The sequence below is a fragment of the Triturus cristatus genome, chromosome 5_2 (genome assembly GCF_964204655.1).
Source record: "Triturus cristatus chromosome 5_2, aTriCri1.1, whole genome shotgun sequence".
NCBI classification, from domain to species: domain Eukaryota; kingdom Metazoa; phylum Chordata; class Amphibia; order Caudata; family Salamandridae; genus Triturus; species Triturus cristatus.
The window spans coordinates 334,913,675-334,939,581 of NC_140588.1; the positions used below are offsets into that span (position 1 = coordinate 334,913,675).

Here is a 25,907-nt window from a genome sequence, read left to right on the forward strand (position 1 = left end):
ATTAGTAGTCAGCCAGACCACTAACAAGCCTTGGTCCCGACAAAAGTCACGACTGGGTCAATCTTCTTCCAGAGGTCAGAAGAACGCCGTAGAGGGCTGAGATTCCCTGAGGACCATATTTCCCAGAAGGAACCTGGGCTGGTCCATGACACGTGGAAGTGCAGTTTGTGCCTACCGACTGCAGGGGACTCGTTCCTCTAGTCCTAGGGGGTCCTGGTCAAGTCTTTGGATTGCAGAGGGGTTAATCTTGCTTTTGGAACTGGTCTCTGGTCCCGGATGAGTCGTAGTCCTGTGGGTGCAGGGGGTCTGCCACAGTACTTCAGACCTCTTCTTTGTGGAGTCCTGCCTTGTGCTGACACTGCTTCTTCCTTGTTGTTTTCTTCTCCAGAGCAGATCTAAAGTTCTGGTGTCAGGGGTGCCCCTTAAATCCTGGATTTGGGGACTGCTTAGAGGTGTGAGGGTTAGTAGCCAATGGGCTACTGATCCTGTGACTAATCAACTCTTGAGGTGACCACATCCGGGGGGAGTGGTGACTGTCACCAAATTACCCAGAACCCACTATTCTTGGGACTTTTCAAGATGGCACGGCCCAACCTCGGCTGTACAGACCAGCTAGCCTGCCCTAGAGGTGCGGCTAGCCTTTCAGGGCAGTACAACTCCTGAATATTTAATTTCCCGCCTGCTTGCAAATGAGTGGCGGGGGAAATGGTGGGCCTTTGTCTCCACTGGGAGACAAGTCACTTACAAATCAGAGATGGTGAAGCCTTTGAGGCTCACCGCCCTCATGGGTCTTCCACTAGCCATCTTCAGAGGGTGGAGCTGTGACCTCCTTCCTGCCCAGGCCTTTTGTCTCACATCCTCTGGGAGTGCTAACACTCAGAAACAAGAGGTCAGACTTCTGTCTTGGTGGCAAACGACTCAGAAAGCCCGCCAAAGCACAGGAAGACTATGGCAACTTGGGGTCAACCTCTAAGGATGCCACCCGGGTGCATGCTAGCTCACCCTCGACACAAGAATCATGTCAGGGTGAAAAAACATGGGGTTAGATACCAAACATGACTAAATTCGGGGTACCGTCGTGGAGCTTGCTATCTCGGTTTTGTCTGGTAGCCTATCCACATTCACCTATGGACCACTGTTCAATTACAGTAAACTTGAATTGCAAGGTTATTGTAGAGGTATATATATTTGGGCATATATGCCTGCACCATTAATGTTTTACACCCTGCCTCCAGGGCTTTAGGAGGCCTTTGTTAGAGGTGGCTTACATACATTAAGGCAGTGAGGTGACCCTGCCATTCATGGTGTGTGCAGGGTCGATCTCGAGGAGTAAAGCTTCTCGTGCAGGCTGCGGTAGCAGTTCAGCAAACTATACTTTTACTAGGGTCACCCAGGGTGGCACAAATAGTGCTGCAGCCATGGTGACCTCTTAAACACCCTTGCCCTGGGTACCACTGGTATCATATACTATGGACTTATAAGAAGGGCTAAAGTATCTTTCCAATTGGGTGTACCAATTCACATTACATTTTGAGAGAAAGAGCACTGGCAATGGGGCCTCGTTAGCAGGTCCCATTGCACTTCCTGTTCTAAAACCACAGCATCTAAAGCAAAACGGGGTGCAACCATCCAAAAAGGACACTTTCCTACAATCAGTGTCACTGTCTACATGTCAGCAATAGTGTGTTGTGTCAGAGATGTTGCTCTTGTGTCAACATTGCTCTCCCAGTCAGTGCCCCCATGTCATTGCACTCATCTCAGTGTCAACTGACCCACAGGAAATGGCCCAGGTTCAGTATCCCTATCCGGGCGTCCGTGTCCCAGAGCCAGAATTGCAATGGTGTCATGTTGTTGTGTACTATTACTTACTATAACTATATCAACAAATACTGCTACATGTCTAACCAGAAGCAACGCAAAAGTCCTGTGACAAGCTACTGTTTGCCACTGTCTCGGGTAGTAAAATAGCCTGTCTCAGCCCTGCAACTGTTTAAGACACCAGTCAGACAAAAGTTGTGTCTGGGTCTTAACGCAGAGCTCTTATTGCTCACTTTATGTGATGCAGTCCATAGGGTGCTATTTATAGAAGTAAATTTACGTCAATGTCAGTAGTAGAACAAGGACCACAGCAGTTCAAGCTCCCTGCACGAAATCAGCAGTGTTAGATCGCATCACACACCCAGCAGCTTCAATCGAGGGAGCAGCAGTGCAGAAAGGACAGGCATTCAGAGGTGAGATTCAAGGCCTCCTGACGAGAGCTGGGATGGAAGGAGATGTGGCCGGCAAGCAGCCTGTGTCGTCACTGCAACCTGTCAAACAGCTGCTGGGTCAGGCACACAAAGTGTTCTCATGTCCTATATAGGAACCACCAGGAGCTGAGGCTGGCAGGAAGCCTGCTTACTGGCCTGTGACAGGCTGATAATATGGAGGGAAAGGAGGTTAGGCCAGAACAGTGGTACTGGAACAGGTTTCTTGTAGGATGCTTGTCTACATCATCAACTCTGGATAATTTCAGTGGTTTCAAAAATGTGTTGTTTTACTGAGTGAGCGTGTGGAACAAAGGAGCCAATCTCCTTCAGCAGGGAAGTGGAGGTGAGGGAGCTTTCCCAAAGACCTGCTTGGTGACTTAATGAAAATTCTGAAGTACAGATTTTTAAATGTTTGATTAAAATATGTTATATATATGGTATGTCAGGGCCTCGTCTTTAAAACTGCGCATAGTCTTGATTAAAATAGCACGGTGGTTGGTGGGAGTCATGTTAAATTTGCTTTCTTGGCATTCAATGTTCAGTTCAGAAGACTTGTATGAGAAAGACCTCTTGAATTATTCCTCTGTAGCTCCATTATCATTTGTATTCCTATTATAGAAATGTTGTGCACATTAGGAACTCCGAATGGTCAACAGGAAAATGCTTGTGTAGCGCGTGAAATGGTGTCCATCTGAAATATTGTTCTTCTGCTGTATGCAGATTTACGACCATTTTTGGCGGTCATAAATGGAGAATCGTGCCGTTTGTGACTGCTAGAACAGCCGGCAGCATGTACCAACCCTTTTTTGCGAGTTGGTTACCTATTACCGACTCACAAAATAGGGTTTGTGAGTCACTAGTAGGACTGGGCGCATCAAGGGCATCACTGCCTAATAGCGAGTCACAGTGGCATGTATGAATGTTTTGCATCCGGAATGTGGTCACAAAACATTCTTATTTTTACCAACTCCATGAAGGACGGGTAACCCATCTGCAAATGGGAAGGGGTTCCCTTCACCTTTGTGAATGTGGGCACCAACATTTTTAAAGAGCAGGCACTGGCCCCACGCACCAGTGCCTCCTCCACAAAAATGAAAAGGAAACTTTTCATTTTTCTTTTTTAACTGCATCCCATTGTCCTCTGAAGAAAACGGGTTGCATTTCAGAAAAAAATAGCTTTATTTAAAAAGCAATTACAGGCATGGTGGTCTGCTGACCCAAGCAGGCTACCATCCCTATGATTACACGCCATTCCCAATGGGTTGCAAATTGCGACATACATCATGAATATTAATGAGGTAGGTCCTTTGCGACCCCATTGAGAATCGCTAAATGTGTCTGAGACAGATTAGTACATTTCATTTTGTGACTCGCTAATTGTGAGTCACTAAAAAATCACAATTTGTGAGTTGCAAAAGAAATGGTCGTACATCAGATGAATTATTGTCTATAGAAATATGTTGAGAAACTCGGTATTCCCCAATAACTATGGTATCTAAATCTATAGGAAACAGTGGTTCCTTATAAATCATTTCAACCAACAATCCTTCACTTCTTTTGGGGGTCAAAAATTACACATCATGGTACAAATAAATGATAGGGATGTAAACATTTTTACTTAAGAAACAACAGTGTTTATTTCAGACATTTATATAAAAATAATAGTATATGTGAAAAACTGTACCAGGATGCTACAAGTGAAGTTACAGCACAATGTAACTAAAAAGTGAACAAGTGAGATGAGCACACTAAGAGGTAGTAAGAAAAAATAGTCTTTATTTGGGCTATTGCAAAGGATGTTTACAAGAGTACATAGTTCATCAATCCTTTAAAACTCTATATGTATAGAATTAATGACAAGCCAAAACAGCGGTAATGGTAGGCCTCTTCAGCTTTCTATGAATAGAACGTGGTCTGAAGCAGAGCCAGTCTGTAATGAGAATCATGGAAGTGTTGTTTTCCCCTTCTATCGACGGTGAATGAGCCTTCATATATATTCTCTTTAAGCTATGCCTGTGTTCCAAATAATAATATAAAAACATTGTGGGCATCTTTAGAAGAGGATGCTATCTATAATCTTTGTCCTGATGAAGACCCCATGTAATAAAGTTGTAATTACAGATCAAAAGGTTGGTGCTACAACTGTTGCCAAATCTGAAGGAGTATAACACTTACATTTTTTCCCCAAATCTTTGCTTCTAAAGCTATCCTAAGAATGGAAAGGACCCCCTTCACCAATAAAAGACTGGTAGAATTACACATGGTATATATTTTATTTCACATAGTGATAAGTGACGTTGAAAACTCATTCATTGGTACCCGTGCAAACTATATAATCCTGATGAATGTTTGCTTATATTACAGTCTAAGAAACAACAATTGAGTGTGTATCAAAATCAGAGGCTGTGTACTCACAAAACAGAAATGTTGTTGCCTTTACCTGTCAGGACTCAGTCCGGGACACTGGCATGCGTCAGGGACTCTGGCAACGACTAGTGCCAGGGAGAACAAAGTAGGCAGAATACTAGGTACAGAGCTGCCCCAGATCACACAGCGAGTCGAAGCAGAACTGAATCCAAAGAGGAAGCACTGTATAAGAGAATAAGAGAGGTAAGGCTCAGAAAGAACATGCCCTCAGAGGTGATTTAGCATTCAGAAAAATTACACACAGGACAGATATGCAAGACATATATATAAAACAACATTAACAATAAAGGGAATTTGGGGTAAAGTACTCAGGAACTCCACACGGTAAGACTGAAGCTCAGTAAGGTCCTCACCCAAAATTGATGTTACAGATACTGACTGCAAATACCCACATATAGGATATGCATAGAAAGGCAGGGTATGGAGCTTATACCTATGGTGATGTTATAAATGTAACTAAAAGTACTCACAGTGAACAAGAAACATCACCTAGGTAGTCAGCTGTGCCCACGGATCCTGGTGATCAAACAGGAACATGCAAAGCAGTAACAGCAAGGGGTTTAGAACTAAACACAAGCACAATAGACAAGGAGCTAGCAAGCAGGAGTGCTTAACAGGAAAGGAAGGAAATCACAGGGCACACTTGGCAGAAAACAAGTAACAAACATACAAGGCAACAGAAGCAAGGCAGCAGAATAGAAAGAGAGCAAACTAGAACTGGAACCAAGGAAATGGGAAGAAAGGCAGGGACTGGAAAAGTATATACAGAAGGGGAGGCTTCAAGGGTATACTAGAATAGCGCAGGTTCAGGAATCAAGAAAACAAAGTAGCATAGAAGGCAGTACTGGGTCAGGAACAAGAATGGAGCTACGGCTCAGGAGTCAAGATAGCACTGCAGGCAGTGCTGGTTCAGGAACAGGGAATTACTAAATCTCAGGAGTCAAGGTAGCACTGCAGGCAGTGCTAGTTCAAGGAAACAGGAAATAGCTACAGCTCAGGAATCATGGAGTCAAGAGAGCACTGCAAGCATTGCAAATCAGGAACAAGAAATAGTTGAAGCCCAGGAACAGGAACATAGACTAACTATAGCTCAGGAAACAAGGAATCACTGCAGGCAGTGCTAATTCATGCACAAGGAATGGCTATAGGTTGGGAATCAAAGAACAAGGATTAAATATAGCTCAGGAATCAAGGAATAGCAGAAGTTCAGGAACAAGGACTGGTCTCACCAGAACACCGCTACAATGACCAACACTAGGCTGATGGGGGCTGGAGCTTAAAAGAGCTCACAGTAATCACATGCATCAGGTGTGAGCAGGCTAGCAGCTGCCAGCCACAGGTGAGCTGAATTCCTCCACCCATCCTTGGCCTGCAAGGGTGGAGACAAAGCAGTGAGCAGGGGATTATAGGTAATGGAGTTTGCAGCATGAGCAGACTGACTTCCACACAACCCGGCATGGATTGGGAATGGATGTCAATTCCCAAATGGTGACCAAATACCTGGAAGTCAGGATATGCATACAGGGGAGTCTCTGGAAGCATATTAGAACACTATAAAGTCCCACTATTTAGCCTCCTGGTGGTATGCACGACAATGCAGGTAACGAATCGTGATATTACCAGAGAAGTAATGTCAATTATGTTTCAGTTCCAGGAATGTCATAATTCCACCGATATCCTAAAGAGTCTGAGGTATAGGGATATTCTGGAGATATATTATTTGTTATAGCAAGTGTTCGATAAATCAATACAAAGATAAGGTATTAAACATAGAAATCTGGTTTTAAGATATCCACTGAAACCCAGTAAATGTCAGCATTCACCTGAGTAAGAATCTAGAGCGGTGCCAGCCATTATCGCTTTTTTTCTCTTTTATTCCATTTCCCTTTCCTTGGCTCTACTGCAAACCATCATGGGGCATATTATCAAGGACGGCGTTATAATTATCTCCGCTTTAGCGGCAGGACACTGCCGCTAAAAGCGGCGATTATGGGCTTGATAATATGCCGCAGAGAATACCAATAGAAGCCCATGTTCTGGTGTGAACATGGGTTTCTATTGGAATTCTCTGCGGCATATTATCAAGCCCATTATCGCCGCTTTAGCGGCAGTTTCCTGCCGCTAAAGCGGCGATAATTTTAACGCCATCCTTGATAATATACCCCCATATTCCTCTAGTGCATGGTGGCCTGTGGATATGGAGATGTGCAAGGCAGTTCATCGTTTTTGCTGGATCCGGAATTAAGTTTAGTGCATAGTGACACATATATAACATGGATAAGTTCCTAACATTTATTGAAGTGAAACCCTGATTCAGGCTTCATCCGAGACAGCTTCTGATATGTACCTGTTTAACTGGGGTTGCATAACTTACTTATTGTGGGATCCCAGGTAGACCATCTTAAGCCTCTGGCAGACCTATGATCTCTACGGGATGGCCGCATGCCAATCTCTGCACTCTAACAAGAGCTTTAGCTAACGCTAAATGAAAGTTACATGGAAAAAGATTTGGGTGTACAAATATTGGATGCTAAGTAGCAAAGAATACTTACTTTTGCCAAAATAGTAACTAGTAATGCATGCTTCCTATATACACAATATAACCTCTCACATAGGACATACCTTACCCTTATGGCCCTGAGTAAAATTTACTAAATTCTAGTAGGTAACTGCACCAGATGCTCTGAGATACCTAAATGCTCTGGCAATATTGGATAGTGAGCAATTATTTGAAAAAAGTTGTGCCGCAATTGCAGATGGAAGTCAGAAGGGCAGTTTCTGTAATATTTAAACCCTACATGTTAGGATTACATCTTGATTGAAAAAAAGAAAGATAAGATACAAAAGGGTGGGCATTTCCCTATCTCCTGCTAAGAAAAAAATTGCCGTTCATTAGATGCATGGGGAGGGCCCATCTGTCAAGGGATGGTACAAAGACCTGGATGAGTGGCTATTGGCTGAGGAATTACATATGAGAAGGGCACTGACCGATGAGAAGGTTGCAAAGGCTGAAAGAGACTAGATAAAAACCAGATGTGGCACTATGTGCTCGATGTGTTAAAAGGAGCTAACAATTCTGAGAGAGAAAACTTTATATATTAAAATATTCAACTGGGATTCCTGTCCACTCCCACTGCTCAATGTTTACACTATGTCATGTATCGGCTATTAGTCTTTGGGTAACCTGGAATCTTGAATCAATTGGAATGTTTGTTTTGTATTTCTCTATTTTGTTTTTTTATTGTGAATTAATAACAATCCTTCCCAAAAAAACACAAGTAGTACTATCATAAAATTGTTTGACATTCTGTTTACCATACAAAAGCTGGTACTGTTTTTACCAATTTTCTTTGCCTTTAACAGTCATACAAAAGCTACTTCAAAAAGACGATATGCGAGGCATGTTTTAACTATGTCAAGACACTAATATAGTAATCTGAGTAAAATTATGGGAAGATCCTTTAGTTGAATCATAAAAATACTGGGGAAGAAGGGAATGTACCCAGAGTTACCCTCATCTAATGAACACTAAATACAAAAACCTTGGTCATAAAGCAGAGCAGATTTTTTATAAGCAGCTGGCCTCGAGAGCTGAAATGTTTCTAACATTAACAGACTCACAGGGGTGTGGTTTGGCACCGAAGACCAATGGTTGCACACCCTCAGAGCTTCTGGAGAGTTGTTTGGCTCTAGGCTCAAACGGGCACTGCTTACAGCCACACACACTGTGCCATGACCGATTTCACTTCCACTTCCAGGCACCACTGCAACTGGGTTCCACCACCTTCCTTCTTGATAGCTGTATAGAGCAGAGCTTACGGTGCAGGGACCAAGCACCGGCCCAACAGGCCCTTCGGAAGGCATTCCAGAGCAAGGATGGAAGTGAAGCTCTCCTCCAGCTTGTGGAGTGTATCACATAGGTTGCCTCCTCTCACCAGTGGGAGCACCCTTACCTCCGTCCCTGAACATCCTAGTCAGAAAGTCAACAGCTTTTCCCTGAACTGCATGCTACACAATTGTTGGTCTGCAGTCAAACTCTGTCTAGAGATATCGGCCTCGATCCTGGCCCATAATCTTTATATCCTGATCCTCACTGAAACGTAGCTCAACGACTCATCTAACCACGCTGTAGACCTTCTACTTCCTCCCAATGACCCCATCTTACATAGAGACTGGGAAGATGGACAAGGCGAAGGTCTCACACTCATTCAGAGGAACTCACTGCGATGGAGGATCCTCCAAATGACTGCGCTTCAGACTGTCAAATGCATGTCGGTGGAAATGCCCACATCCGCTACCTCCAACATCAGACTGAATGTGATTTACCATCCACCGGGTGAAAACAGTCCCTTCATCGGGCAATGCATGGCTCTCTTCACCTCTCAACTGATCAGCTTGAACAACACAATCTTCCTTGGAGACTTTAACATCCACCTCGAAAACGAGCGTAACAGACTTGTGGACACTTCTGCAGCCTTTCTCAAAAACAATAATATACAACAACACTGCCATAAATCCACCCACCACAAAGGCGCCATTCTGGACCTAATAATCTCAAATTCCCCAATCTACAGTCATACAACCCCATTCCAGCTGACCATATGCAGATACCATTCTCCCTCTCTGGCTCCAAAATGTCTGGGCAACCCAAGAAAGAGAAAATATGGTTTAGGGATACATCCAACCTTGACACAGAAGCCATGGCCAGCATGGCCCATCCTACTCTGGTTTTGATTATACCCCACCTTGATAATAATGAGTACACCAGCAAATACAACTCGTGCATGGAATCCCTCATCAACAAATTTGCACCCCTGAAGTGCAAATTATCTAGACCAAAACCCTCTAGTCTTTAGTTCTCAAAAGAACTTTACAAAGAAAGAAAACTTATCAGAAAGTGTGATAAAGAATGGAGATTAGAACCCTCTCATCTGAGGATGAATAAGCTTTGCATAGCTTGAAAATCAATACAAAGACTGAGTCAAATCCTCTAATTTCAGAGCACTTGTGAATTCTGCAAAGAACAGAACAAAGCGCCTGTTTTAGATTCTCGCACAATCTAAAAACCCCTCTCAGTCGCGGCCGGCATGACTTGTGGGGGGGGGGGGGCGGGGGTCACACAGGGGGTTATTTTAATAATAAACAAAAAAATAAAAACTTACCTTTCCTCCTGCCGGGTCCCGTGTCGTCTCCGCTCCTGCTCTCCTGCCTCCGGCAGGAACAGGAAGCAGACAGCCAGGCTCCCAACCCTAAGTCAATCACAATGCTTGAAGCAGCGTTGTGATTGGTCGAGACACTGCCCAGCCAGGGGCTAATGCATAGCAGCCTACTTGGAGAAGAGCAGAGTGCGCATGTCTGGTTTGGTCGGCCCCAGAGAGCCGACCAAACCAGTCATGCGCACTTAGGAGTGGGCACACCACTCCTCCCCTGCCCAGCCCTGCTCAAAGAGCTGCCCCGCCCACCTGCCCGCCCTCAACTAAACCCTTCTGCTTTCTCACAGTGCGAGAAGCAGAAACATAAAAGGATAGTTATTACCATTTTATGTTTCTACTTCTTGCACTGAAAGAAAGCAGTGGGACGACGCCCCTCTGCGCTAGTGGTGGAGCTACCCCTGATCCCTCCACCACTTCAGCTTGAGTAATCAGTGGCCCGCTGCAGCAACTTTGTGGATTTCTTTGATAGAAAAGTCAGAGACATCCATATCTCACTACACACCAGTGGACCTCCAGAAACTGAGATTCTACCATGCAAGGCGCTTCATTCATGGTCATCTTTCTCCCCAATTTTTTAACAAAACCTACAGCGAACAATCTCCAAAGTGATACCCTCAAACCACCTTTAGGATGCCATTCCAGGGTCTATCAGCAAATCTCTTGCCATACACCTACACCCCCTATGGATCAACATGGTCAACTCCTCTCTTCAACAAGGCTTATTTTCAGAACGACTAAAAGTGGGTCAGGTCGCTGCTCTCTTGAAACAACAATCTCTCGACCCAGAGACATGAGCAACCCCCGCCCAGACTCCACACTTCAATTTTTAGGTAAAGTAATTGAAAGTTGTGTTGTGTCCCAGCTCACTTCACACAGTCGAACAAACAACCTCCTAGACACTCTCCTATCAGGTTTCCACCAAGGCCACAGTATAGTTGATGTCTCCCATAGAATCCTTGACTGTGGTAACCCCTGCCCCTCCTGGACTTGTCAGCTGCATTCAACACTGTCAACCATCTGGACCTCCTTCGCACTCTTGAACATAGCATAGGTTGTGGAGGCACAGTCCTCAATTGGTTCTCCTCTTACTTAACTACCCGTATATCAAGGGGTCCCTCAAGGTTCGATCCTCTCCCCAACCCTATTTAACCTGTATCTAGAACCATGATGTGTGATTCTCAGAAACGCTGGGATTCTATTTCACTTCTACACTGATGACACTCAAATATTAACGAAAATCTCGTTCCCTGAAGACCCAGCACTCCTTTCAATCATGCTCCTAGAGAGTCAAAACTGGATGTCTAACCATCATCTAAAACTCAACCCAACTAAAGCAGAATTTCTTTTGATCTCACCTCTGAAAGCAAAAACCCCAGAACAGGAATGGATGGCCATCTTTCCTGCCCTGGAAGGCTGCCCTGCCATTGTCCTGAATACTAGATCCCTTGGTATCACCCTTGAAAAACATATAAACCTCCACAGCCACATCATAGCTGTGGCAAAAAGCGCACAACACCAACTCAGGCAGCTGTGGGGCATCAGACAATTGATCCTGGAACAAGACCTCAAACCAGTGAGACATTCTCTCATTCTCTCCAAACTAGATTACTGAATTGCCCTTCTCTCAGGCATTCCCAAAGTTCATGTAGGCCCTCTGAGAGCAACACTACATGCAGCACCGCGCTTCATTTTAGGTCTCAAGTAATTTGACCACATTTCCCCTGCCCTGCTAACCCTCCAATGGCTTCCCATTGAAGCATGGGCCCAATTAAAAACCGCCTGCATTAACCACAGAGCACTGCACTCCTCTTCACCCTCCTATCTAAATGAGTAACTGAAAATCTCTGGAGCAAATAGGGGTTCCAGGAATACCCAATCCCTGCTCCTGGAATCCCCAACTTCAGTCAAGAATGATACATGAGCCAGTCATTCTTTGGTAGTACCACAGGAATCTGGATATCCTTTCCTCCCTCCCTTCGCCTAAGAACCTGCATAGCCACCTCTAAAAAGGACCTCAATCTCATCTCACTTAAAAGACACCAGGGTTAATCACCATACCTAAGTACTCTCTCCAGGGTATGAACTACCTTGATTGTGTGTCCCCGCTATATTAATCGATGCTTGAACCATATGCATCACTTGTCCAACGGCTGCATTTGTCCTGGTTGCAGCTACTGATGCAAATGTCTGAACGTAATTGTTGTAACTGTAACTTGCTGTTCCCTTGTATCATGCCACTGTTGTAAAGTGCTCTGATACCTTTGTGCCATGTCCACGCTATATAAAATTGCAAAATAATAAATAAATACCTGCCGAGCTGTGGGGATCCTCACCCCGTCATGAGACCAGCGGTACCTGAGACACCGGGCCGCCTCTGTGACAGTGGTGCAGGCAGATCTCTGTTGACGGTGCCACTCACTGCTGCTCGCTGCTACTGCCAGGACAGATGATGGGGTCAGCCCACTACCCTGGGGCACTGGGATAATGCTCTCTTGGGAGACGTTGAACTAGCAGGGAGCACATATCACCTCATGCAAATAGAAAGAGAACTGCACTGAGGTGTTGGCGGTGTCAAGACTTGCTCCCTGCGTTTTCATGTCCACCACCAGGGGGCTGAACTGTGAGACTCTCCAGTTTCATAACAAGCTTCCAGACCCTCCCTTCATGTACATACTGACTTCCAGCCATTTGGACACTATTTGGGAATTGACATCCATTCCCAATCCATGCCGGGTTTTGTGGAAGCCATCCTGCTCATGCCTGAAACTCCATTACCCAAAATTCCCTGCTCACTGCTTTGTCTCCACCCCTGCAGGCCAAGGATGGGTGGAGGGATTCAGCTCACCTGTGGCTGGCTGCTGCTACCCTGCTCAGACCTGATGCACATGAGTACTGTGAGCTCTTTTAAGCCCCAGCTCCCTTAAGCCCAGGGTTGATCATTGTAGCTGTATACCGGTGAGGCATATCCTTATTCCAGTGTTTCCTGAGCCTTTGATATCCTTGTTTCCTGAGATTTAGTTATTCCTTGTTCCTGAACTGAAGCAGTTTCCATCCTCCTGAACTAGCACAGCCTGCAGTGCTACCTTGACTCCTGAGCCTTAGCATTCCTTGTTCCTGAACGGCAGCAGTTTCACTTCTCCTGAATTAGCACTGCCTGCAGTGCTACCTTGTTTCCAGAGTTCCTGAGCTATAACTATTCCTTGTACCTGAATTAGCACTGCCTGTAGTGCTCTTGTTTCCTGAGTTCCTGAGCTATAATTATTCTTTGTTCCTGGGCTTCAGCTATATCTTGTTCCTGATTTGCACTGCTTGCAGTGCTCTCTTGACTCCTTGTTTCCTGAGCTGTAGCTATTTCCTGTTTCCTTGAACTAGCACTGCCTGCAGTGCTACCTTGACTCCTGAAGCTTTAGTAGTTCCCTGTTCTAGAACCAGTACTGCCTGCAGTGCTACCTTGACACCTGAGCCTTAACTCATTTCATTTCATTCCACTTTATTCGATTAATTAAAATCATAAAAGAGCACACAACATATACATTCATATATACATACAAAATACAATAAATAACACTATTTACAATCATCATAAAACCAACTATAAAAATAATTCATAATACAGAAGCCATAGTGCATAAACATAGAAAATCACATAAGGAAAACCTTGCCATAAGTGCATGCCATTTTTTAATCAATCGACAAGGTCCTACTGGCTATCATCCTACCCTTCACCCTAACTGCGGCCACAAGAAAAGACGCTATACAAAAAGTTTCATATGTATTGGGCAGCATTTGTAAATATAGTAGGGCGGGTTTGGCCTGGAAGAAACCCTTCTGTCTAAGCAAGGGAACCAAGAACTTCTTGCGGGCCCCCGTATAGTGTTTACAGAATAATACAAAATGTAGAGTATCTTGGATGGAGTAGTTATCACAGGAGCATAACCCAGCATCCTCGGGTTTCGACCAGGTTGGATAGTCCCCCCAAAATAAAGTGTAGTAAATTGAATCGCAGTCTGGTCAGAAGCCAGCGATGAAATGGTTTAGTGACTATAAGCAGATAGGGTTCTATTAGCAAAGTAGTTTTTAATAGGGAATGAGCCCTCACCGAAGGTTTTTGTATTTCACTCCCTTCCCTTTCCATAGTCTTTAGTTTTATAAAATTGCTTTTTACCCATTTCAAATCATCCTTCCTGATGTTTTCCGGATGGTCATATAACTCCTGACGTCCCAATTTGGCGAACATAGTTTTGACATATACCAACCAGTTAATCTTATCAACTCTATCTAATTTAACAGAATCTCTAAGTATCTCGTGATTTAGACTCAGGTCTGGGTTAAGCCAAACTCTGAGCCAGCAGAGTAACGGAGCCATGCTCAGGGTATCAGATATATAGCCCAGACCTAATTCCTGATGCAAAGAGAAAATGGGGGCAGATTGGGGTAATGAGAGTAGATTCCGCAGAAAACTATTTTCAGCTACCTGGAGATCTGGTTGGGGTTTATATCCCCAGATCGCGGAGCCATATCCCGCTATGGCCAAGCACTTGGAGGAATATATTTTTAAAATGGCCTCCATTGGTTTTGCCCCCAAGCGTTTCGCAAAACCTAGAACTGCAGAAGTTGATCTGATTACTGCGTTCTTTTTTAATTTTTGTTGAGGCACCCAAGTACTTTTTTCATCAAAAACTACCCCAAGATAGGTGAAGGAGGGGACGTGCGACACTGGTCCTCCATTACAAGTGAAGGTTTTTGTTTTTTTAGCTCTCCTGCCAACTACCATGACGTGTGACTTACCCATATTTACAATTAGGTCCAGAGACGACATAAATTTACCAAAAGCATCGAGTAGGGACTGTAGACCTACCGCCGTCCTAGCCAGTAAGACAGCGTCATCCGCGTATAGGAGAACTGGAATTAAAGTGTCTCCTACACGCGGAATATCCAAACAAGCTTTGACCAGGGTTTTGTCCAGAGCATTAATATAAAGGGTAAATAACAAAGGTGCCATGATGCATCCCTGTCTTACCCCTCTTCTAGATTTGAAGGGCTTGGAACAACTACCATCCCGAGATAACCTAATCGATGCGGTAAGATTACGATGGAGATCTACTAAAAAGTAGACCAAAGGAGGGTCTAAACCCAACTCCAATAGAATTGTCCACAGCTTTGACCTGTTGACCAGGTCAAAAGCTGAGGACAGGTCCATAAAAGCAAGGTTCAACGTGCACTCCTTAGCCATGGTGTACTTACCCATTAACATAAACAAATTCAAACATTGGTCTAAGGTGCCACGACCTCAATTCATGTTCCTGCCCCAGGACTGCCTTCTATGCTACTTTGTTTTCTTTATTCCTGATCCTGCACTATTCCAGTATAACCTTGTAGCCTCCCCTTCTGTATATCCTTTTCCAGACCCTGCCTTTCTTCCCATTTCCTTGGTTCCAGTTCCTAGTTTTCTGTCTTTCTATTCTGCTGTCTTGCTTCTCTTATCTTGTATGTTTGTTACCTGCTTTCTGCCAAGTGTGCCCTGTGATTTCCTTCCTTTCCTGTTAAGCACTCCTCCTTGCTAGCTCCTTGTCTACTGTGCTTGTGTTTAGTTCTACCCCTTTGCTGTTACTGCCTTGCGTGTTCCTGTTTGATCGCCTGGATCCGTGAGCACAGCTGACTACCTAGGTGGTGTTTCTTGTTCATTGTGAGTATTGTCTTTGAGTTACATGTATAACATCACCATAGGTATAAGCTCTACAGACCCTGCCTTTGCATGCATATCCTATATGTGGGTATTTTCAGTCAGTATCTGTAACAGCAATTGTGGGTGAAAAACTTACTGAGCTTCAGTCTTACCATGTGGAGCTCTTGAGTGCTTTACCCACACTGCCCTTTATTGTTAATGTTGTTTCATATATATGTCTTGCACATTTGTCCTGGGTGTAGTTATTCTGAATGCTAAATTGCCTTGTGAGTGCCCTTCCTTTCTGAGTCTTACCCAACTTGATCACTTGTACAGGCTTCCCCTTTGGATCCCTTTTTCTCCTCTGACTACCTGTGTGATCCTGGACAGCACTGTACTACTCTTTCTGTGCACTGTACATTTTCTACCCAGTTCCCAGTCCTTGCCCAAGTCCCTGACTGTGTTCCTGACATAGTCCCGGACAGTCCCTGACAGGCGGAAGCCATCTTGGACCAGGTTATACTGGGCCTCCAGAGGGAATCTCTCTCTCTGCCTCCTTACAGCATTCTCCTCTCACCTCAATTGTGGAGTCACCTCTAAAGTACTGAATAGTGCATATTGATACTCACCCTGGATTCCTCTTCATGTGGGAAGCCATTATATTACCTTCAATAACCAATTTTCTCATTTCCACCCTTCCATACAAGAACTGCATGCAGACATTTCCTCCCCAGGATCCATCCCCTGGGAACTTTGCAAATGACTCAATGCCTTTCTGACCTTGCAGAGTTGCTTAAGGGGAACATTCACTGTATCAAACATCCACCCTACCATCTTAGCTTCTGAGTCTGCCTTCCTGAGTGACCCCCAACTCAAACCAGTGCCAGGCTTATGTCAAAGATTAAATACATACGCAGCTTCTCTTCTCTTAGACAGTGGTCAAGTGTTCCTAGTTGTCACCCCTACCACCTCGGCGGACTTTCCGTAAATCCAAAATACGGAAATGATGGCCTTTCTTATAGAACTAGCAGATATAAAGCTCTCCACAGACACCATTGATGCAGCAGTGCTGGATAATATATTAGTGGTACAATCTCTACATGGGACATCACTAACTTTCAAAAACAGATTGCGTCAGTGGACAGCAGATTATGCAAGGTGGAACGACAACTCGATGCACCACTCTACTGGGGACCTACTCTATGGAGGCTACGGATGAAAGTCATCGATCTGGAAGGTCACAGCAGGTGAGACAATGCACGCCTATCTGGAATACTGAAACAGGTGGAGAAGGATGACATGCACCTCTTTCTCTGTAACCTGATCCCCACGCAGCCGAACAGTAAGTTTGACCCTCCACTGGAATTTCACAGAGTACATCAGGTATGATTCCTTAACACTAAAGCTTGCCCCCTCCGAGACATATCATGCTCCTTGATGCCCGTCATCAGCAGGCCAGTCACAATATCATGAATGCGGAAAAAAAAGAGCTCATGTCAATTTAAGAACAATCAGGTCTATTTCTCAGCTGATTTTTCACACAACACAAATGCCAAATATAAACGCTTCCTGGCTCTGCTATCATGACTCCGCAAAAAAGACATCAGGTATTCTCTGATGGAACCGGCTTCAATGTGGATCACTATTCATGGATACATTTTTGAATACAATCAACCTGAAGACCTAGAGAGATTCCTAGATGGTACAGGCATGGACACAGCGCTCTTGACACTGCATACCCCAATACATCAGAGACACGTATGGCTACCACCGACCCCCGTTTGAATCAGGAGGAGAGGCTTCAGTGGGAAACTGTAACATGTAAATGAGTCCAGGGAGGCAGCCTCAGCAAGGGGTGCATACTAAACCAAGAGACAAATCGAGATCCCCTCTTCAGCCATGAACTGCCTACCTCACTGACCCACTTTCTCTCTCCTCTCTTCATTCTCCCTTCCCTTCATGCCGTTGTTTTATTCTTTATACTATCCCCCCTGCTGATTTCACAACTGTAGGCCTATCTGTGGTAACAAGGGTGCTCTGCCATGCACTCAACTTCCTCTTACTTTGGACTGCCTATAGGACTGGGGTATGTTGTGGGACAATGATCTAGGGCCAGTAGCGGCTGCTACCGCACTGGGGTGGTGAGATGGGGGCAGAAGTGTTTTTTTTTTAAAGAACACTTACCTGTGGCGGCTGGCTGCTGCCTCTCCTCCATCCTCTTCTTCCTGACTTCAGTTCCAGCAAGATACAGGAACCAGCAGGAAGCACCCGACTCCCAGGCTCCCGATAGCCAATCACAATGCTGCAATGCAGCGTTGTGATTGGTCTGAGTGACATGGATCTACTACCCCATATGGAAAGTCACTGGTTGTCACAATCAATCAACATGATCAAATCATAGCATTACAGCCTGGGTGGAGAACATGCCCAAGCTCCCAGTCCCTGTCTGAGCCCCGAACCATGGTGCATCTTACCAATCACAACGCTGCAGTGTTGTGATTGGCTCAGGGGAGCCTGTCCCTGTTCTGGCTGAGAGAGACTACAGTGGAAAGACGAGGTGAGGAGGCAAGTAATTTTTTTTTTGCCCCCTATAACCCTCCCGCCCTCCGCCCCACCACCCCTGATTCCTGCCAGCCACCAATGACCAAAAGGACTCTTTGGGATTTTAATGAATGAACGTAACACTGCTGTTCTTTGCTATTGAGGCACTAGGGGGCATTATTCACTTTTTGTGACTATACCCACTAACATGTCCCCTCCCCCCTCCCCCCACCCCCCAGCTTACCCCCCGCAAATGTGATTGGCTTTCTGCTATTCGGCATCATATATATAATATATTCTGTTCATATTTATCAATGTAATACACACTGTTTGGTATTCCTTTCAGTTTCATGTGAAAGAAATTTAAAAAGACAGACTCTACTCATCATATATATTTGAGTGTTGATTGAGCAGTGAAAGAAATGTGTTTAGGTAAAAACTAAGTGAGTAAGAGGTGTCTCACTGAAACACCACTGTCTTGTAGTCTGTGAATCTTTCTCATATGCTGGTCAGAGTGAACAAGAGAACTCATCTTTTCAATTAGTGGGTCTATGTCTTAAATGCCTCACGGAGTGTTTACTGAGCGTTAGTTTGCTTTGATAAAGTCTATTTGGTGAAAGGGCAATTTATGGCAAGCAAAGGAGGCTCTTATATTCAAACAGCACTAGTCAAGACTATGGAGAACACTACTAATCCCATGAGGCTTAGAAACAAAAGCCAAAGGGAACAGAAATGTAGTCCAACACTTAACCAATCAAGGATCACGCCCCCTGTAATACCTAAGTTGACTGCGAACAGTCCTCTTTTCTTGCTGTTCACAGTCAAGATAAGTATGTATATATTTCTCTTCAATTACAATATACATTGCTGTATTTTAATTCTGTGGTTTAATGCTTTATAATTATAGCAATTTTAAGATCATATTGCGCTATAAGGTGCAGTGATTTTCTCCACACGCAAGCACTTTGGGGTACTCAGCTGCGAAAGCCAGTTGGTCTAGCCCAACCATCCCTTCTGTGGTGTACTTCATCTTTGTAGTTTACTCTGGCTCAGATTTCTTGCTGTTCTGCCAAGGTTTGGTTATTTCAGGCTCCTTGATTCCAAAGCCGATGGTCTACCTTTTGGAGATTCATTCATAAAGAAGTTGAGCAAATATGTAACCACATTTGCTTTCTAGATAAAGCTCAACAGTCAATAAAGAATATTTTTGTTTATAGGGTTTTTGCCAGGGCCGGCAGAAGCCGGTAATCAAGAGTTCAGACCCCAAATAAATCCCTAAGGAATAGGGGATTCTGAAACAGAGGACAAAGGAGCATACGAGCATCAACCTCTACAGCTGGGTCTTCTTTCTGCTGCTTTTTCAGTCGGGAGTCATTTAACAATTTCCTTCACCAACGGCAGTTGATCACAGCAGATCTCTGGGTGTTAAATGCTGCTCAAGGTTATTCCATAGAGCTCTATTCCATGCCTTTTCAGACCCTATCTACAAATCCTTTAAAACAAATTCACAAGACATGGCTGCACTAGTCATAGAAGAAATTCTTCTTCTTTTACAAAAATGAGCAATTCAAGAGACTTCCCTTCATCCCAAGGGATTCCAAAGCTGTATTTTTCTAGTCAAGAAGAAAGCCCAAAGAATGAGACCTGTGATAAATCTCAGGGGGTTCAATCAATATGTAGTCTGCAAGATGGAGGCCATTATCCATCTCAGAGATTCTTTGCTGCAAAACAACTGGTTGGTGTGTTTAGATTTACTGGACGCATATTTAAGTATTCCAATTCATCCCTCATCCAGAGAGGATCTACAGTTCCAGTGGCAGTGAAAACATATCAATTTTCTTCTCTCTGCTTCGATCTTTCTTCACCACCTTGGTGCTTTACAAAGATCATGAAACCTGTTGTAGCCCTTCTCAGGTCTCAGTGTATCCAGTTGATCACCTACCTAGACAATATTCTTTTAATAGGTCAAAGTTCTTCAAAGATTCTTCAATCTCAAATTCAAATTCAAATGACCTGCTCTCTATTACAGGACCTAGGTTTTCTCATCAACAAAGAACAATTGATTCTCACTCCCTCTAAACAATTGGAGTTTTCGAGTCAATTCAGAGACAGCAACTCTTAACTTACCCATCTCCAAGGTTGGAGCAATAACATCCAAAATTTCTCACACGCTGCAGACATCGTCCATTTCTCTCAGGTCCCTTGCCAGAATTGTAGGTCTTCTATCTTCGTTGATTTAGGGCATTTTTCTGGGCCCCCTTCACTATCGAGCTCTTCAGAGATTCAAAATCTGTTATCTTCGACAGGGCCTTTCTTATTCTGACCTAGTACAGTTAGATCCCGAATCCTGCATGGAACTTCAATGGTGGATTGACCATTTAGATGCCTGGAATGGCAGAACAATCTTTGCATCGGCCCCAGATCTTGTCTTAGAATCAGATGCAAGTCTGACAGGCTGGAGTACCCGTTGTGTTAAGATCTTGACTGGAGGCACCTGGTCATTGTGGGAGTCAAAACTGCCTTTATTGTTTGGAGATGCTTGGAGGGTACTTTGTAATCCAGGGTTATGCAAAAAACAAACTTAAATGTTCCATTCTCCTCTGCAAGGACAACCATACCTTAGTGAGATATATCAAATCACCTCAGTGGTATAAGGTCCAAATCTCTTGCAGAACCAGCAAAACATGTTTGGGAGTTCTGTCTCAATCACAAGATCTAAGTTCGAGCAGAATACCTTTCAGGCACCCTCAACACTGTCGCCTGTTAGCATTCACGATATCTTCACGAATCCAGCACTGGAAACTGCAGCTCTCTTTTTTCCACTTTCTTTACCACAAATGGGGTCCCCTACATGTAGATCTCTTTGCATCCAGACTCAATTCTCAGCTTTCTCAACTTTTCAGCTGGAGACCAGACCTGTTAGCCTTGGCAACGGATGTGTTTCTCTGGGATTGGTCTCATAACACCAATTATGCCTTTCCTACCTTTCCCCTGGTCAACAGAGTCCTAGCCCAGGTCAGAAGACAGTGAGCTATTTTAATCGTCGTAGTTCCCTTTTGGCAATCCCAGGTATGGTATCCTCCCCTCCTGGAGCTTACAATAGATCATCTGATATCACTTCCAATATTTCCCAAACTCATTCTAGATCCCAACAGCCCCAGACACAACTTTATTCTGAACAAAACACCTTCTCTTTCCGCATGGAAGGTAGCAGGACTTCTCAATTTAATCCAGGCATTTTGGCAGATGCTGCAGAATATATCAGCAAGTCTTGGGCTCCGTGAACTACCAAAGCCTGCAGATCAGCCTGGTCTGTTTGGACAAGCTGGTGTGTGGGAAAGTCTGTTAATCACTTTTCAGCAGATGTCACATTTATAGTGACTTTTTAGCCTCTCTAGCTGGTGAAGGCAAGACTTACCGCACAGTCAATGTCTACAGATCCGAAGTTCCCGAAAACCAACCAACGGATCAAAGAAAAACCAGTGGGGGATAATCTTCTGGTTTGTCATCTTTAAAAGGGAGTAAGATTTTGTAATCCCCCTCTTCCAAAATATAATCATGTATGGGATGTTAAGTTGGTGTTACAAATGTTCATTAAAAAAAGGTTATGTCTTTAGCTGGAATTGATACCTCCATTTTTGGAGCTCATTTCTCCATGGGACCCATGGCATCCAAAACCTTTTGGGCGGGTTCCCATATAGAGGACATTCTGAGATCAGCTGATTGGTCAAATGATAACACATTTCACACCTTTTATTGCAAGTCTGTTCATACTATTTCTACAGTGGTGATAAATATGCTTCAAACAAGCATAAAATCTAGATTTTTCTAGTTTTAAGAAGAAAAATCTTAATTTTATTATAGAAACAGAGACAAATATTATCCCACCTCAACATTTGTGTTACCAATGTTTTTCCCCACCCTGCAGTACCCGTCTCTAGAACAAATACCTCTGCATAAGTTTCCATCTCCATCTTTCAACCTCAATGAACTGGCCTGCTCATCCCCAGGACGTCCTTCCTGCCATGGACACACTTCTTCGGAGACCTTCACTTCAGGCTCCAGATCATTGGACTTTACTCAGGACATGTTCACGCTTGTTTCGGCAATTTCTCTTGTTTTTAAAATTTTACCTTTGTTCAATACCTCTAGCTTAAGAAAAGAGGACTGTTTGCTGTCAAGATAGGTATTATAGGGGGTCTTGAGCTCTGATTGGTTATACAGTTGGACTACAGTTCTGTTTCCATTGGCTTTCGTTTCTTAGCCTCATGGGTTTAGTAGTTTTTTCCATAGTCTTGACTGCTGCTGTGTAAATAAAGCAAATTAAGAAAGCATAATACTCGCCTCCGCATCTTTAATAAAATTAAGACTTTCCTTCATAAAACCAGGAAAATCTAGATTCTCCTGAGTTCCCGCTGTGGCTAGGAGTTGCCATGCTGCTCTTGGTGGACTAGCAACACAGTGATTCTAGCACCACCAAGCATCTTAGGATTGTCTAACGCTGCAAAGGTCACCCCAAAAGATGAGGCTTAGACGTGTGGTAGTGCAATTTAAAACCTAAAGCAGGCAGATGATCTGCCCTTTCCCAACATCAGGGCTCGAGCCCATATTCTTCCATGTAATTCAAGTAATATAGCACACACACTTTTGCGTAATTTTGCCTCTACTTCGTATTTTGCATGTTCATCGACCTTATTAGATGGATAGGGCATTACATGTCTGGCTGCTTCATTGTATGCCTTCAACAGGATACATGAAAAATTGAATGCACAGGCAAAGTTGTGGACAAGTCCAGTTTTCTGGGTGCAGGGTTAATCATGCAGCTCATTCTCTCTGGGCCAAAAATCTGTGATGGAATGCCCTCGGTCCATTAGGCACAACTGCTTTGTCGACAATCATACCAATTTTCCTTCTTGTAGTGCTGATCACAATCGACAACGTTGTCAGATTGGCATTTGTAGGTCTGTTCTGCTTGTTGCATATAATCTTAATCCGAAAAAGTGCCCATAGTGATCTGTGATGGTCTTCAATGGTTGGAGGTGGGTTGCAGTGAAAGGAACCATTTTCAGGTGTTGTACCTCAAGAAAATTGCAGGGGATATGTTGGTGGACAACGATGGAGCTATGGTAAAAGTACTGGAGGACCATCATGCAATCAAAGGATGTGGTTGTCAAAACACACTGTACTGATCCATAGCTTATTTTACATTCTCAGTCTGTCCATCCATCTGAGGGTGGAGCACAGCTAAGCATACATTCACTGAACTATGCAGTTCTTTGCATAAATGTGGCACAAATTGAGGCGTAAGCCATATCTCAAGGCAGAAGGCAAACCATGGAGGCATACAATATGCTGTTCAGTCCTGTAGGCACACTTTGGTACTTCTTTCAGAGTTATAAAATTAGCCATTTTTATAAGGTGATCTACAACAAATAATCTGGTAGTATATTCTCGAAAAGGTGGTACTTTCACCACCAGGTCTAGGGCCATGTTATGTGATGGACTTGGAAGAATTTGTTGCAGCAGACTTGTGTGGCTAGCTTTTGTTCTGAGCACACACAGTGCATAGGTGTGTAGGTCTCCTGGCATCAACCTACAGAAATAACGTCGAGACAATTGTGTTTTCATAATGCAGGTGAAGGACCGGAGATGATCTAAAATCCAGCCTCTCTGCAACTGTTCCAGTGCTTTTCTGTCACCTGCCTTGCAATTCTAAGGGTGATGTTTTCACCTGGCTTTTTTCAGAAACTGATCTATATCTACAAATCAAATCACTTATCCTTTGGCGAGGATGCAGGGCTGGGCCAGAGTACTGTTTATGGTCTCGTGTTTCCCAAAAGGCTGCTGCAGCTTGTGCGACCCACTGCCCGGGGAGCTTAAAATATTCTAAATTCTGTAAAACTGGCTAATTTAAATAAGTATTTACCAAACAATAAAATATAAATTATAATAGGTCTGCCTCATGATATTGATTATTTATTGAGCTATACCGGTTTTAAAATATGTGGAGAAGCGCTTTCTTTTTGTTGCTTGTTGATCATGTTTTCCCCCTGGTGTTGTCTTCTCCTGGCATCAGTGCTCAGGGGCACTCTTGTTTCTTGATTCTCCACCCACTGCCCTTGCCAGGTCTGCCAAATGCCAGTAACTAATAACCATCATACTCCTACAGATGCTCACATTTTAACTAATCCAGGTCACCCCCAAGCGGTAAGAATGGCATGAATGTGCTGGTATTATTATTATTTTATGCATATTTGAGTGTTAAAAACTCTGGGTCTGATTCACGGAACTAATCTTAAACAAATTCCTAAACGTACTACTTTTGGTATTCACAGAAGGCATTTAGTAGTAGTAAAGTTAGGACTCCTAACTTTACTACTACTAAACTGAGATACAATCCTAAACTTACTACTTTTGGTATTCACAGAAGGCATTTAGTAGTAGTAAAGTTAGGACTCCTAACTTTACTACTACTAAACTGAGATACAATCCTAAACTTACTACTTTTGGTATTCACAGAAGGCATTTAGTAGTAGTAAAGTTAAAGTTAGGACTCCTAACTTTACTACTTCTAACTGCCTTTTGTGAATACCGAAAGTCGTAAAGTTAGGATTTTGTCTCAGTTTAGTAGTAGTAAAGTTAGGAGTCCTAACTTTACTATAACTAAATGCCTTCTGTGAATACCGAAAGTAGTAAGATTTTATCTTAGATTAGTTCTGTGAATGGGTCCCTCTGCAGATGTATTCTGCTCAGAAATAGACAGTGCCACCATGTGGTAGGCTGTCATAATTAAGGACTTCATTTACAGTATGGCAGTCTGCTCTCCTTCAAGGTGGCAGAGGCCATTCCTTACCTGGTCAGATTACCACCCACAATATTTGTCGATCGCTGTCACTACGGCTTTCAAGGCACTGAAAGTTTGCTGAGCGCCCACCATATTTTAGGTGGCTGCTCAGTAAACTTTTTTGTTTTTCAAAAACAAAACTCACAAAGCATCAGCTTGCTTTCGAAAAACAAAGAAAGTACTGTGACACCCGGTTAGTTTTCTTCGAGGGTGGGGGGGTCATTTAAAAAAAAAAATCAGTTTGTGACAGCCAGGGATTACCTGGTGGACCGAAGTGGAAAAAGTACATTAGACCGTCTGCTCCAAATATGGCAGACAATCACATACAACTACACTGAGGGCCCCCAACTTAGGTCCTGATGCAGACTTTGCTAGACCAGGTACTCCACCACAAATGTGGAGAAGTATCCTGTCGCCAAACTAATGGCCCACCCGCCCATTTTTGAGTCAGTGTACTGTTTCCGGTGGCAGAGCCAGCGGGTGCAGCGCCAATGGAACATGAGGGTGTGCTCAACTCAAGAATGAGCGGGTGGACCTCAGTTTAAATGACAGGGTTTGGTAGACTTGTGATGGAGTACCCTATCCACCAAACTCTAAATCAGGACCTATGTGCTGATAACGAGCATCAGTAAACATTGGCACCAATAATTCACTGGTCTGTGTCTGAGCATTGTTTCTTATACCTGGTTGAAAAGTAATTACAGAATTGTATTCCTTAAAGAAAAGCATCTGCTGAAATTGTGTTGCAGTGAGTGCTTTTACTGGTAGCAAAAATTATACGTTTCTCTTTTAGAAGCATTTTGTGACCACATGTTTAGTGCCTAAGAGCTAGTGCCCCTCCTACTCAAAAGCTGCTTAAGCCATCAAACTCCACTGAGAGCTCAAACTCTCACATTAGTCCAACGATGACTGAAAACTCTTGCGACACTTGAGCAAAGGGATTTCAGAATGGTATTTGTATTTATACA

The 25,907-nt window shown here is 43.8% G+C and overlaps 1 protein-coding gene across 1 annotated transcript in view; it reads right to left on the minus strand.

Annotated features, from left to right (window-relative positions):
• The window catches only part of CD83 (CD83 molecule), a 290,744-nt gene that overhangs the window by 203,039 nt on the left and 61,798 nt on the right, over positions 1-25,907 (minus strand). The window contains exon 2 of the mRNA XM_085607099.1: positions 4,690-4,838. Within this exon, the coding sequence (XP_085463225.1) occupies positions 4,690-4,838 (149 nt within the window). The remainder of the gene's footprint in view (positions 1-4,689; positions 4,839-25,907) is intronic.